Source organism: Protopterus annectens, chromosome 11.part0 (assembly GCF_019279795.1).
Source record: "Protopterus annectens isolate FY-2018-M chromosome 11.part0, PAN1.0, whole genome shotgun sequence".
In the NCBI taxonomy this organism is placed as follows: Eukaryota; Metazoa; Chordata; order Ceratodontiformes; family Protopteridae; genus Protopterus; species Protopterus annectens.
The window spans coordinates 1,025,381,521-1,025,396,429 of record NC_056745.1 but is presented as its reverse complement, the minus strand read 5'-3'; the positions used below and the strand labels follow the sequence as shown (position 1 = coordinate 1,025,396,429).

The 14,909-nt window shown below is 39.9% G+C and overlaps 1 protein-coding gene across 1 annotated transcript in view; it reads right to left on the bottom strand.

Moving 5' to 3' along the window:
- Positions 1–14,909, bottom strand: part of CERK (ceramide kinase) — a 606,813-nt gene that overhangs the window by 207,385 nt on the left and 384,519 nt on the right. The window contains exon 7 of the mRNA XM_044087264.1: positions 9,568–9,642. Within this exon, the coding sequence (XP_043943199.1) occupies positions 9,568–9,642 (75 nt within the window). The remainder of the gene's footprint in view (positions 1–9,567; positions 9,643–14,909) is intronic.

Below are 14,909 nucleotides of genomic sequence, written 5' to 3'. Positions count from 1 at the left end.
CTTTGTCGAAGGTTGTGCATCAGGCCCAGCAAGTCGGCACATAAAAAAATCTACTGCCAATCATTAGCGGACCGGAGTTCCGCTGTGGTGACCCCTTACCGAGAAAAGACGAAAGACAACAACAACAACATGTTCATATAATTGAAGAAAGGTTAAGTAATAAAGCAGAATATGAAAAAGTAACAGCTAATGAAATCATTAAATGTTATAAATACATTTCAAGTTTTTGTATGACAGCTTAATGTGTGGAAATTTGGACCAGAAAACTTATAATTTTTGTAGTGCTGAAAATCCCAAAGTGGGAGTTTTATTTGGCATTCCAAAAACACATAAAAATATGGTATATCCACCTTTTCGGCCTATTATTTCAGACCCAAACTATGTTACAGAGGGAATGCCCTTGTTAGTTGATGCTGTATTAAATCATATACATACATATACATATATATATATATATATATATATATATATATATATATATATAAGTTTTTCTAAAATTGGTAAATCTCAGGAACAATCCTCATGATAAACATCTTGGTTCACCTGCCCAGACACTTATGTCAATTCAAACCAGAACCACACTACCACTCAGCAGTAATTTATTAGTTCCATGTGCTAAGAACAACAAAACAACAAAAGCCCAACTGTTGAAAAAGCATTTTTCCCAGAAATCTTACTATGATAACAACAGCAAACCACTCCGTTCTTTACAAAAGGGGGAGATAGTGAGGATACAGACGTCAAAAGTTTTTGATTACATCGGATTTGTGAAAAGTTTGTGTCAACAGCTGAGATCATACATTCTGGAATCACAAGGAATGGAATTCAGACAAAATTGGAAGCATTTGTTACCAGTGTCCGAACCAATGTTACAGCATCTTGCCTGTAACAAAGACTCTAGTTCTCAGAGTGACTTGTCTGGTGTTTCTGTTCCAGAGGACATTCAGTCAGCAATCCCTTTTCCCGAGAAAATTCCTGATGCACATCAAGCAGAACATTCCCTAGTGACTGTCCGTGTTGCAAAACCCAGTCCTATTACATCACAAGATAAGGTTGCATCTCAAAACCTAGTTCCAGATACACAGCAAACCTAGACATGAATGCTGTTTTTCTTTATTAGTCTCTGAATAAATTGCATGACTACTGAAGTGTCACTGTTTATTATGAGACAGCTCAGTAAAGAGGGAGGATGTAAATCAAAGTGCATGATATACCTTTACGAAGCTTTCCAATGAGTCAACATATACATGTAAGCACTGAGCATGTGCACGCAAGAGTGTCATTTTGACTTGGCAGCCAGAGTGAGAGGATGCAAGTATGTAGTCAGTCAGACAGCCTAAGTTTAATGTTCCTGCTATCCATCCTGATGTGTTTGTATACAATAAACTACTTAAACGAACACCCAAGCCTCAACGTCTTCTTAATGCACATAAGAAGAGCAACATGTATGTGTATATACACATGGTTGCACTCAGTTTAGCTGAGTAACCTATACATCAAGCTCGTAAATGTCAACAGCAAAAGGTCAACAAACAACATCAACATGCTACCAAACATTCACCAAGAAATAACAACAGTATATGCATATCTTAAACTAAAAATAAAAACAAAAAACATGTTTTTTGCAGGGTAAACAGCCCCCTGCACCCCCATACCATTTGCAAATTATAAATACTAACTCCAAGTTTGAACAATATTGGGAAAAGGGAATATTCCCCAAGCCACAGAAATGTACGATCTCACCATATGCAGCCAAATGTCGAACAAAGTTATATTAGACCAAAGTGAGTCAATCTATATAATATATATACATATATATATATATATATATATATATATATATATATATATATATATATATATGTACACACACACGCACATTTTATATAGATATATATATATATATATATATATTATATATATATATCCTGAAACTCATAACACTGACACATTAAATTAAAAGGTATATGCCCTTTCCCCGCTGTAGTGCGATCCTGGAGTTAGTATATATAGTTAGGGGGTGTGGGGGGCATAACCATACACATGGATATTTATAACTGCAATGAATAACTCTTTGCAAAAACATTTACCTAAACTATGGAGGCTTCGCCTAATTTTATATATATATATATATATATATATATATATATATATATATATATATATATATATATATATATATAGATATATAGATATATATAAATATATATATATATATATATATACACACACACACACACACACACACGTACACATATAGATATACATACATACATACAAGTGTGTGTTTTAGTGTGTGTGTGTGTGTGTGTGTGTGTGTGTGTGTGTGTGTGTGTGTGTGTGTATATATATATATATATATATATACACACACACACACATACACGTACACATATAGATAGATATAGATACACACACACACACACACACACACACACACACACACACACACACACACACACACGTACACAGCTTCATCCATTATCCTCCATGAAGTCACAATCTGCTGCATTCTACATGCATTCATTTATTTTTGGCACCTAATAGGAAACATCAGGAATATAAACATAAGTAGGTCTTACACTCTTCTGACTTAAGCTGATGTCAATGGCACATCATGACAATTGGTGGTGACAAGTTGGCTGTAAGATATGTCTGCATTACTGCTTCTTTATCATAGTGTGGAGGTTGCCAACGTTTTTTGGAATTGCTGAGTGGGCTAGATGTATTCAGTTGCAGACTAGATCTAATTTATTTGTATTTGCTTTTTGTAGTGTAAGATACACATACACTTGGCGGTTTGTAAGGATTCATCAATTTCTGTCATAATTATTGGAATTCTTGACTTTGATTACTGTAGTTTATTCTATTTTTCTTGAAATTACATTTTATGGTAATTAGTTTTACTGCATTTAAGAAATATAGTGTCAGCATGCTTAATACATCAGTAAAAGGACATGTGAATACAAGATTTTTTAAATGTACCAAAGTTGGCATTGCAGTGCTCAAGGAAGAAAACATGGTACAAATGCACTGATATATGCACAAGGACTGATGCAAGAGAACACACTGTGGAGCCTACCTAAAATCTGTGACCGGTTTGCTCTTCTTTTATTTCATAACATAGGATGGAAACTACTGACTCATATGGGAGACAGTGAAGCAATGTGGATCATGGGAAAACTATTTGGTACCAGTAATGTTGATCCTTACCTGTTGTCCAAGATTCTTAAGAGGTTTGGAGACTTCAGAAGTGATATAACCAGTGTGCTGGTAGGGTGACAAATTGCAATGTAGTTTCTGCCATGGATAGAATGTGCACATTGGTAGAAAAAAATTATAAAAGAGCAAAGAGATTATTCCAACAGTTTATTGATAATTTACACCGTATATCTAACAGGCCCAGTTATATCCAGAATGAAGGGTTATACCTTTGTCAGGTCATGTGGCTGTATATTTAGGATTGTCCAGCTTTCTACATACATTTGTGGAATTGATAATCAAGCTGTTCACAGACAATACTAATCTTCTTGTCCCCATAATGACTAAAATCACACTTACTTATGCTGCTCCTGTAGTATCCTCATCTCTAATCAAATCCAATCATAAAGCAGTAATATTTTCCTTTAAGGTATTTAAACCCACAGCAAGAAACATCTCTGAATTTAAGGACTTCAAAAATACAAACATATTCAAGTTATAATATAACTTTAAACTTCATATTTTTTTCTCTTTGATAAAATTGACTATTTTGTTACTGGAAATTTTCTTCCCTGGCCTCTGCTGAAAAGGGACTACCATACCCCATTCAGGCAACCCTGGTCAAGAAAAATCAATAAATAAGAGCAGTCAGATGATCAGATTGGTACACATCTGCATGCGTTATGACGTTAAGGAAGAAATTTGGGCTGTGGATCACATCCTATTAACCGCATCTTTTGTGGCTTTAGGATGAGGGATGTGGATGAGAGTGTGATGTTGGAAGATTTTAACCATTTGTTTATTATACTATCTTCTACAAAAATGTGTGTGTGTGTGTGTGTGTGTGTGTGTGTGTGTGTGTGTGTGCGTATGTGCGTGTGATGTTCTTCAGTGTGTCATGATGCATTTGGTTGAAAAGCTGGTCTGCTGTAATACATCAAAATCTGTTTTATCATTGTATACAGTTGAACAGCATGGCATAGCTTTTTTGCTTTTAGCAGTGCAAGAAAATCAGTCTGTTCCAATCACTTAACATTGCCAATAAGGTACAGCACCTCTAAGCTTGTATATTTGAAATTACAGGAGTGCATGAAGCCTTGCCCTTTTGCAAAAACACTTATTTTATTTTTTTTGTCTGCGTTTGGATTCATTGGGTAAGGCTGCATCTGACCGAGTTATGTTCGCTACACTGATTCATCGATTAAGTGCAGGTGAATTAGTCGTAATCCCAAATATAAATGTGTGTGCATATATAAAATATGGTTTACTATGGTGTGTGCGAACGTCATGCTCTCGAACACCGTGTGTTCAAAATCATGGACTGAAACATTCATTTAATCGAATCCCGGCTCTCATATGGTCGAATTGCATGGTGCACTCGACCATAGGAAAATCGATGTACCAACACTGTGAACTGACGTCGCGCTGCAGTGAGGAACAGGGAATTAGCCCATTTTCTCACTGTAGTGCAATCTCGGAGCTGGTATATTTAATATGCAGGGGGTGTGGGAGCACAGCTAAATACTGTATTTAACATACCATTGAATGCTTAGTTCAACGGTAAGCTAATATGCATAGCAGAAGGTGACTGATGTCACTTTCTGCTACGTCAAAAACATCGAACAATGTTTTCATGTTCACATTTGTTTACTATGCGAAGTTTTGAATCCGACATTTAGGTTCAAAGTTCTAAATGTTCAACTGATGTTGATGTGGATTTGAAATTTCCATTGTAAACCATAAAATACATATGGTTACACAGCAGGTGTGTGTGTGTGTGTGTGTGTGTGTGTGTGTGTGTGTGTGTGTGTGTGTGTGTGTGTGTACGCGTTTATATAAAAGTTGTCATTCATCTGCACTCCGATTAGACCACCTGCCATAGTAAAGAGCTGATAACCATATTTTAGTGGATTATATTTCAGGATTAGCTCACAGATTTTATATCAAGAAAAAAATTCTGGTAGATGTACTTGAAACTAAGGTCACATTTACTAGCATCTAGTTAGTTCAATGCAGTCATCTGAAGAGTTAAGACATTTGCCATGTTTTTCAAAAGCATTTATTTATTTTGTTTGTATTGATTTTTGGGATATCCACTGGATTGAGGACCATTTTCAGTAACGGTATGGGGAGAAAATCTCCAAAGTGACACAGAGAAAGTAGACACATTTTTGAATGGTTCACACTAAAATACACAGAGCAGTAACTAAAATAAAATCATTTGTACATAACATATTTTTATGTAGTCATGCTGAAGCAGGGGTGTTAAGCAGAGCAGGTGTACGTACCTCCTTATAAATGGAGCTTATTAAAAATTCCAAGAAATTTGGTACATAGGTCAAGCACTGTGCGTGCTGTACTACTGTGTATACATACTGTTCTTAAAGGAAATGCAGTATTTTGAGAGAATATAATGTTCTGTGTGCATAAGTGACACCAAAAGGCTACTGCATTTTCATTATTCTAATTTACTGAATAAACTTAAGTGACAGATACAAAACATTTGGGACAGTAGGAATCACCTTCTCGAAGAAAGGTTACCCTTGAATAATCAAACAAGTAATTCCTAAAGCTACTAGAAGATTAGTACTCACAGTGTGTGTTAGTCAAGGCTATTATTTAATTAAAATCCTCTGTTAGGCCATTTCGTGACAACTGCACTCTTTTTTTTTTTTTTTTTTAAGATGCACAATATGTAGACCACTTCCAGACCCCATTTCCAGGTAGAAAAGCTTTTCTTTCACAAACATACACTTCTTACACTTTCTGCACATTATGTTCATATTAAAGCCTTTTACTCTCACAGAAATGTGGTGGTGGTGCTGCGGTAGCGTTGTTGCCTCACTGTTCGATTCTCAGCTAGAACGTCTTCTGCGTGGAGGCATGCGTGAATGGGCGTACCTTCGTTGAAGGTTGTGAGTTAGGGCTGGCAACCCGGCACGTAAAAATCAACTGCCAATCATTAGCGGACCGAGTTCCGCTGTGGCAACCCCTAACCGGGAAAAGTCGAAAAGACACTCTCACAGAAATGTTTTGTCTCTCCTAGTTCCTCATTGCCCTGCTCAGTACTTACATTTTTGTTGTCCTTTCTGGCCTTGTACATTCAGCATGGAAATTGTCACCTACTTATGTTATGGACAAAAAACAGCCTACTTTCAGACCAGTGTCACTGCTAACAATATCATAATGACATAGAACCGCAGGCTGAAAGACATTCTCCTGCAGACTATGTGGTCTACTCTATGAATTTGTTAAACAGAAAAATCTTTGACAATCTTAATTTTTTTCTTTCTTTCGGGCTAGCAGTTGCCTCAGCCACAGGTGGGTGACTCTGGTGTGTCCATTTGTTGTACCTCAGACCCACTCACCTTTTACCCCAAATCCTTTTTGTGTAGTATCTACAGCCACTGTGGACCAGGGGTTAGCTGCATCATCTGTGGCTGTTGAGTCCCCTCAGTAGGCAAGGAAGAGCCACTCTTATCTGTCCTGAGAGAGAAAACAGGGAAGTTTTCCCTGTTGTGTCAGAATGCAGTGCCCATCCCTGGGGATGCTGCCAGTGTTATTAGTAACACAGTTGGCCCCATTTTTCCTGTCAAAAAAGAAGCAAAAAACCAAGCATGTATCTACTCGTCCTTAATTTCCTTTGGATAGGAATAATTTACTAATTCTGGCTCAATGTTCCTTCTCCTCCAGATCAGACTCTTTTGTTTCCCCTCATTCTTCATGACATGTTGTCCAAAGAAGTGAGAGAACCAGTTCTGCTTTCCTAGGTGGGAAAAGGTTTTTATTCAAGGATGTTTCTAGTGCCAAAGAAAGAAATTTATTGGAGACCAGTTCTGGAAATCTCTTTTCTAAACCTGTTTGTGACAGTGCCCACATTTAAAATGTCACTTCACAACCTGTTATCTCATCATCATATCCCTATTCATCCAGACTTCAGACATTTCTTAAGGTTTTGTGTGTATGGATCATATCAGTTCTCTGCTTACCCTTTGGACAACCCAGTGCATAAAAGCATGTAGCTCCAGTTATAGCTCATTGCGGGCTGCAGGGTATCTCCATTTTTCCATATTTAAAAGACTTGCATATCTTTGCAGAGTCTTTTTCAAAATGTCAGGAATTTCTCTATTAGACCTCTTTGCCTCCTCTCTGAACAATCAGTTGGCAAAATTCTATTCCAGGACTCTAAGAAGGCATGAAAAACAGATGCCTTTTCTTTTCTTTGGACAGTAATGTTCCTGTATTTCTTTCCACTAACATCCATGGTACTTCAGAAGAATCCCGCAAGAATCCCCATGATGACTCCCTTCTGTCCCAGACAACCACAGTTCTCCCTTTTTTGGAAATGGCTAGGGCCAATTACTACAAGCTTCCTCACAGAATGGATCTACTCAAACAAGAACATGGGTATTTGATACACCTCAACATCAATCATCTTCAACTGACATCCTGGATGCTAGGTGTCTTAATTCCTTTCAGGCACCTGTTTTCCAATGACGTGCAGCAGGTACTAATGGAGACAAGAAAGCTAGCTACTAGAAAATCATAGAATAGCAAATGGAAAAGGTTTTCTAGTTGGTGCCAACAACATAACCAACACCCATTCAGGGCTAGCTGTTCTCTGGCTTTACAATATTTGTGAGAGTTACTATCCTATGACTCTTCTTATTCTATTCAGATTCATTTTTCAGCCATTTCAGCATGTCTGCCCATGGATTATCCTCTTTCAAGGCAGTTTCATGTCAAAATGTTCTTAAAATGGATTTTCCTTAAGAGGCCTCCAAGTAAATGGGTGGCCCCTCCGTGGGACCCTAATTTTGCATTAGTGAAGCTAACACTTGCTCCATCTGAACCAGCTAATTTGGCTCACTTGAGGTTCTTACCATGGAAAACAGTTTTACTGATTTCTCGGACCTCTGTAACAGGAGTATCCAAGTTGCAAGCATTTATGGCAAGTCAACCCTGACTCATTTTCATTCTCCACATTTTCTTTCCTGAACCTAAGAACAAGACAGAAAGGACACTCCACACTTTTGATGTCCATAGACGAATCAAGCACTATCTTGACAAAACTAAATCTTTCAGATCTTTGGATCAATTGTTCATTTTGTGTGAAAGTAAGAAGGGACAACCTATATCAAAACAGACCATTTCCAAATGGCTGCCTAAGCTATTACTTTTTGTTATACTCACAATGACAAATCTATTCCAGACAGGGTCAAGTTCGACTGTACCAGGGCCTTGGCTTTATCTGTGTCTCTCTAGAATAAGGTGGATTCTAGAAGCTGTTACTTGGTCCTCTGTACATACTTTTACAGAGCACTAAGCCTGATTCCTTCTCTACGTCTAGATCAAGGCGCCGCTCCCTCCATCCCCCCCATTTTATTTGGTGTTTTTTTTTTATTTCCGGGGTGTGGACCATACCTCTCAACCTCTTAGAGCAAAAAATCTGGACAAAGCCTAAAATGGTGAGGGGACAAACAGGAACAGATTTTAAATATTGCTCTTACAAACGTAGAAAGTTGATAGAATAATAGATTTTGCATTAGCATGCATTTTCTGAAGGATGTGGAGTCTTAAAACTCAAATGTTTGTCATTATTTAATGACTTCAATCCTCAGCTATTTGCCAGAAAAGTACAGATTTTAGGAGGAACACACTAAAAATATAAAGCAAAAATCTGAACATTCTGCGAAAATCTGTAAAGTTGATAGGTACGGTGTGGACATTTATTTACGTTTTTTTGTTATTCCTAGCACTGTCCTATTAGGACTCAGCCTCCCTCTATCTGCTGGTAGAAAAGTTCTGAAGGGTTTCACGCCCAAACGTGTTTATCAGCTCAGTTCTGGCTGCTTGACAAGTTGGGTGAATGGAAGGTGCCCTGAAACTGTGGAAGGTGGCTGGCTGTTATATCCTTGGAATTATATAACCCATACAGCTAAGGCTACTGCAGCAATGATCATTGAACATCTACTGTTATGGCAAGTTCAACTTACACATCTATACTTTCCTATATGAAATCATAACATCCAAGACTTCTGTATTCCATTACAGAATGGCACCCTGATTAGCTCTAATCTCAGCCTCAGAATTCCAGTGCTGCATAAATAACCAAAGTGCTTCAGGACTGCAGTTTAACAATGTGCAGTGAAAGGGGCAATAACATGAAGGTTCACTTTGAAATGCCATGAATTAAAATTTAAGTAGCTGCAACAAAAACTGACATTTCTCCTCTTCAGGTGAGATCTCCTTAAAATTGCTACATTCAGAAGTGTTGCTCTATAAAGATAACACTAGCCTGATACGTATTCATATGGTTAAATTCAATAAACATATGAGTAACAGTATAAAACCGATCGGACTCACCTACAATAATGTGCAACGCTGATGTTACAGGGTCAACAACGCCAACTGTTGCATAGCAAACGCAGTCGGTTGAGCCTGAAAAATACATAACGTGTATTCAAGAAACTTGTACAGTATAGCCAGGAAAAAATGTATTAGCTCAGATCACATAATAACTGTTGATGTCAATACTGGAAATGTTTTCTTAAGCAAGTACTTTACTCATAAGTAAACTCAGTATCAAACAAAAGAATTCTGAGCATTGCTTTGAATATGAAGGAAGAACAAAACAGCTACAAAGAAAATACAGTCTTGCAACTAAAAAAAAAAAAACAGAAATCTGTACACAGTAAAGCAATACAAAATCCCAGAAGTAGCATTGTGCTTCAGATTACACTGAGATAACTGTTGGTTTCTATACTGTAACTGTCTTGTTAATCAAATATGTAGACTATACCTTACCGATCAATTAAATCCATTTCAGAGAATTCTACACAAATAGTGTTTTGAATTGGGGAAAAAAGGACATCACGCTATATACATAAACTTATATGCCCTGTTGCACATAGTTGTTTAAATCTGTGCATTTCACACCTAATCTTTTTAAAGATGTCAGAATACTCTCTTGCAAAGTGTCTTCTAACTTCATCTTCATTCAATTGAGATTAAAATTTAACTTCATTACACCTTGATTGCTAAAAAATGAACACAGACGATATCTAGACTTTTGAAGGCACATGTTGATCCATTCTGACTTCAAGAGGTTGTCAGGAGGGCAGAGCTCGTAACAGGTTGCACAAGCATAGTAAGGTAAAAACAGGTGAAATTGTTACAGCTAAGTGGATGCCTGCATAAAACCGATCTGCAACTGACTATGAGAAAATAACACGTATATTGGCAATAAAAATCGTCCACGAGTCACTTAATGTCAAACTCTCTACATTTTTTCTTGAAATACAAAAATTATACTTTTATTTTAATCACAATATTCTCATCCTTTCTCTGGGAAATGAAAATGAAAGAAAGAAAGAGAAAAGGAGGCACAGTAAAGAGAGAAGGCTGAAAAGTAAGGTCTGTAGGTGCTTAGTGTGTTGTCCCACCAAATTCTGAAGGGCAGAGGTTTTGGCAGGGAGCTATACAAGACTAGTAAGTTGTTGAATAAATGCAATTTCTGGACAAAATCTTTTGACAGATCAGCTTGGGAATCTTTACTAAAAAGATAATCATCTACTACACGAGGACAAACATGGACTCCTTGAGTCCTTACAGAGACAAACACTGAAAACAGTCTCTTTGAAAAAGTCTTGGAGCTGATGAAGGACAAAGGAAGGGCTGCTGCAGTCATCACACTTGCGTTATCCTATTAGGGGTAGCCCTCAGTTGGCCCAAATACCAGAGGCTTGTTCAACAAATCACTGAAGCCTCCACGATTAGCAGCAAATATTTTTTATTAAAATAAAACAAGCGCTTTCACGCACCTAACAGTGCGCTTCATCAGGTTACTGTTACTAGAGGCTTGGTATTTCTGCGTCAGTTGCTGTCGCTCCAGGACTTACGTCAGGTCATCAGTGGTATAAAATCAGGCAGCCGACACCATTACATCAGTTTTTCTTGCCCCAAATGTCAAGAGCCCCCAAATAGGGAGTTAGATTATGGTGGAAAGACACCACCAGTAGAAAGTAAATACCAAAAATCTCTGTAAGAAGTGAGGAAGAGAGAGAGAGAGAGAGAGAGAGAGAGAGAGACAAGGGGGATGGAGTGTGAGAAACCAGGACTGCAACAGTGAATACACTCACACATCTACATTTATGGTAAGTGTACACAACTGTACTATGTTCTTCGCGTTTCACTGTTGCAGTCTTCACACTTGGGTTGATTCCCAAAACTGAAGAAAAGGGTGGAGGCAGTCAAGAAGACAGGGGTTGCAAAGCCTGCCCTGGATTTGGAGAAGATAGGCAGGTGGTAATGGTTGGTGAAGGTATTAACAGAACTCCATGTTGCAGCTTCCAGGAATTCCCAGGTAGGGACCCCGCTGAGAAAAGCTGCAGAGGTGGAGGTTGCCCTAGTGGAATGTGTTCTAATCCCCTTTGGGGGTGGTTTCCCATGGTATTTGTAGCAGAAATGGATACAGTGTGCTAGCCATTTGGAGATTGTTTGATTGAATATGGCCTTGCCCTCTGGCCCTGCTGCAAAGCTGACTAGCAATTGGTCACTTTTCCTAAAAGATTTAGTCCTATCCAGGTAGAATCTGAGCTGTCTGTGCACATCTAGAGAATGCAGAATCCTTTCCCCCTTGTTTTGTGGGTTAGGGAAAAAGGTGGGCAAATGAATAGATTGGTTGAGAGCCACACTGGACACCACTTTAGGCATGAAAGTTGGGTTAGCCCTGAGGGAGACCCTGTCAGCATGAAAAATTATGAAGGGCTCTACTGCCATGAGTGCCTGTAGCTCAAACTCTTCCAGCTGAAGTGATGGCCAGAAGCAAGGCTGTTTTCCATGAGAGGAATTTTAACTCTGCTGAAGCTGCAGGCTCAAAGGGTGGTAGTGTGAGCTTTTCCAACACAAAGTTAAAGTCCCAAGCTGGGGTAGGAGCTCTTTTGGGTGGCCTTAAATTGCTAGCCACTCTTAGGAACTGCTTGATGAGAGGGTGAGAAAAGAGATGTGGCTCCGTGCTGTAATAAGCAGAGATAGCAGAGGAATGAATTTTAAAAGAAGAGAAGGATAGGCCCCTGTGTAGTAGGTCTGTTAGGTAATCCAGGATGAGAGGTAGGGAGGGCTGTGCTGTTTCAGCTCTTTTAGCCTGGAATCAGGTGCAATACCTTTTCCACTTGTCAGCATAGGATTTTCTAGTGCTGGGGCATCTGGCCTCACGTGCAACATCCAGGACTTGCTTGCTTAGACTGGCAACTGGAGGAGAGTTCAGGGAATAAGCCAGGCTGCCAGGTTCAGGGTCTGCAATTGTGTATGCATGAATTCTCCGTTCTGCTGGGTCAGGAGAGTTAGGATCTGAGGTAGGTGCCATGGTGGTAGGGGTGACAGACTGCGCAGCAGTGGGTACCTGTGCTGGCATGGCCAGTCTGGGGCAATCAAGATTGCTCTTGGTTTTTCCTCCCTTATTTTGAGTAGTACCCTTGAAAGCAGAGGTAGAAGGGGAAATGCACAGATCGAGAGGTTTACCACTGGAAGGATAGGGCATCCACTTTCCAAGCCTTGCTGTGAGGTTCCCTGGTGAAGAATTTGCTGACCTGGTAATTGTTGTGGGAGGCAAAGAGGTCCACCTTCATGGTCTAGCTGCCACTCGTGTGGGTCTAGGAGGTTTCTGCTTAAGTTGTCTGCCAGATAGTTTTGGAAGCCTGGCAGGAATTGTGGTTGCAGGTGAATTTGCATGGCTGAAGCCATGTGCCAAAGGGTCATGGCAAGCCTGCAGAGGGGATAAGAGTGAGTTCCTCCCTGCTTGTTGATGTACCACATCACTGTGGTGTTGTCTGTTTTGATCAGTAGAGCCCCGGGGAGAGTAGGGGTCTGAAAGCTGTCAAAGCATGCTGAACAGCTAGTATGTCTTTTTGGTTGATGTGCAGATGTATTTGATTTGGGCTCCAATGGTCCTGAGTGCACCTGCCGTCCAGGTATGCACCCAGGCATAATCTGATGCATCTGTGGTTAGGGTCTGGGTGGCGTGGGGTTGTGATAAGGGAAGACCCCTGTTGTGGTTGCATGCTGCTGCCCACCAAAGAAAATCTTTCCTTAGACAGGGTATCATAGGTATGACAGTTTCCAGGTCCTGAGAGTGTTGACACCAAAGACTTTTTAGGTACTACTGAAGTTTCCTCATAAGCAGTCTGGCATATGGAACGAGTAGAATGCAGAATGCCATGAACCCAACAGCTTTCAGGATTTTCCTTGTGAATAACTGGGTTTTGGTGGCTAGTTGAGAGAAATATCCTGTCAGATAGGCTTGTTTTTCTGGAGTAAGGAATGCCATCTAGGATGCTGTGTCCAGGCTTGCTCCCAGGAATACTATTTTTTGAGTGGGTACTAGTTTGGATTTTTTCGATTATAGTGTACTCCATGGAGGTCAGTAGGTGCTTTACAAAGGTCAGGTGCTGTAACAGCTTTTGCTGACTGTCTGCCTGAATCAGGCAGTTGTCTAAGTAAGGGTAAATTTGAATATTCCTTTGTCTGCAGAAAAGCAATGGCTGGAGCCAGGCATTTTCTGAAAACTCTGGGAGGAGTGGATAAGCCAAATTGAAACGCAGAGAACTGAAAGTGCATAGATCCTGCTCTGAAACTTCAACATTTCCTGCAGGAATCCCTGATTGGGATGTGTAGATAGACCTCTTTTAGGTCTAGGGTGGCTAACCAAGCATCCTTGTTTAGCATAGGAAGAAGCTGCTGAAGGCTGAGCATTTTGAAATTTGGTATCACCAGGAAGGTGTTTAGAAGTGACAGATCGAGGATTGGGCACCAGGTGCCCTCTTTTCTGGGTACCAGGAAAATCCTGAAATAGAAACCTTGGCCTATCTGGTCTGCAGGAACAGGCTGCATTGCCCTCATGGAGAGCAGGGAATGGACTTAGTTTTGTACTTCTGCCCACTGGTTTGGAGGAAGATCTGGGAACCCTTTTGGGATAGGTAGAAGGTGTAAAGTCATTGTGAGCTCTTTCCATAAGGGAGTGGCTTAGCACTCCCTGTTTTTGAAGTGGAGGAACACCAGTGCTTAGATCTCTGCATTCCCTGGGGCTGCTGTCTGGTGAGGGGGGGGTCTGCTTCCCCTAGGTCTTGTCTGAGCTGGTCTTGAGGGGGCCGGGAAGGACCAGTGCTTGGAGGGGCAATGCCTACTGAACCTCAGAACCTGGACCTGCAAGAAGTCTAACTGTCTGCATAGATTTAGCTTTTTCTTCCATCTTTTTTAAGACCTCTTCTGCCTTGGTGCCAAACAAATTGTCTTTACTCAATGGTGAGTCCAACAGTTTTGATTTGACATGGTCTGGCAAGGACTGTTCCTTAAGCCAAGCATGTCTTCTAAGTACAGAACCTGTGACTGCTGCCCTGCAGGATGCTTCTAGAGCATCAAAGCCACATTGCAAGGTGTGTCTAGTAACTTGGCTTGCAGAATGCATATGCTCCTGTAATTCTTTATTTTCTGCACAAGCCGGAAAAAGTAGATATTTTTTGTTTAAGGAGTTCCATATTATGTTTCTGGTATTTGTGAGAGTCAGGGACTCTGTAACACTTGTCAGGCTTCCTGGGAGCAGGAGGAAGGGATTCCATAAAAACATCATCCACAACATCCAGGCCAGGAGGAATGGCTAAAGGTCTGTGCTGTGGTAAATATAAGAATTCCCTGCGTCTCTTTTTGGACTG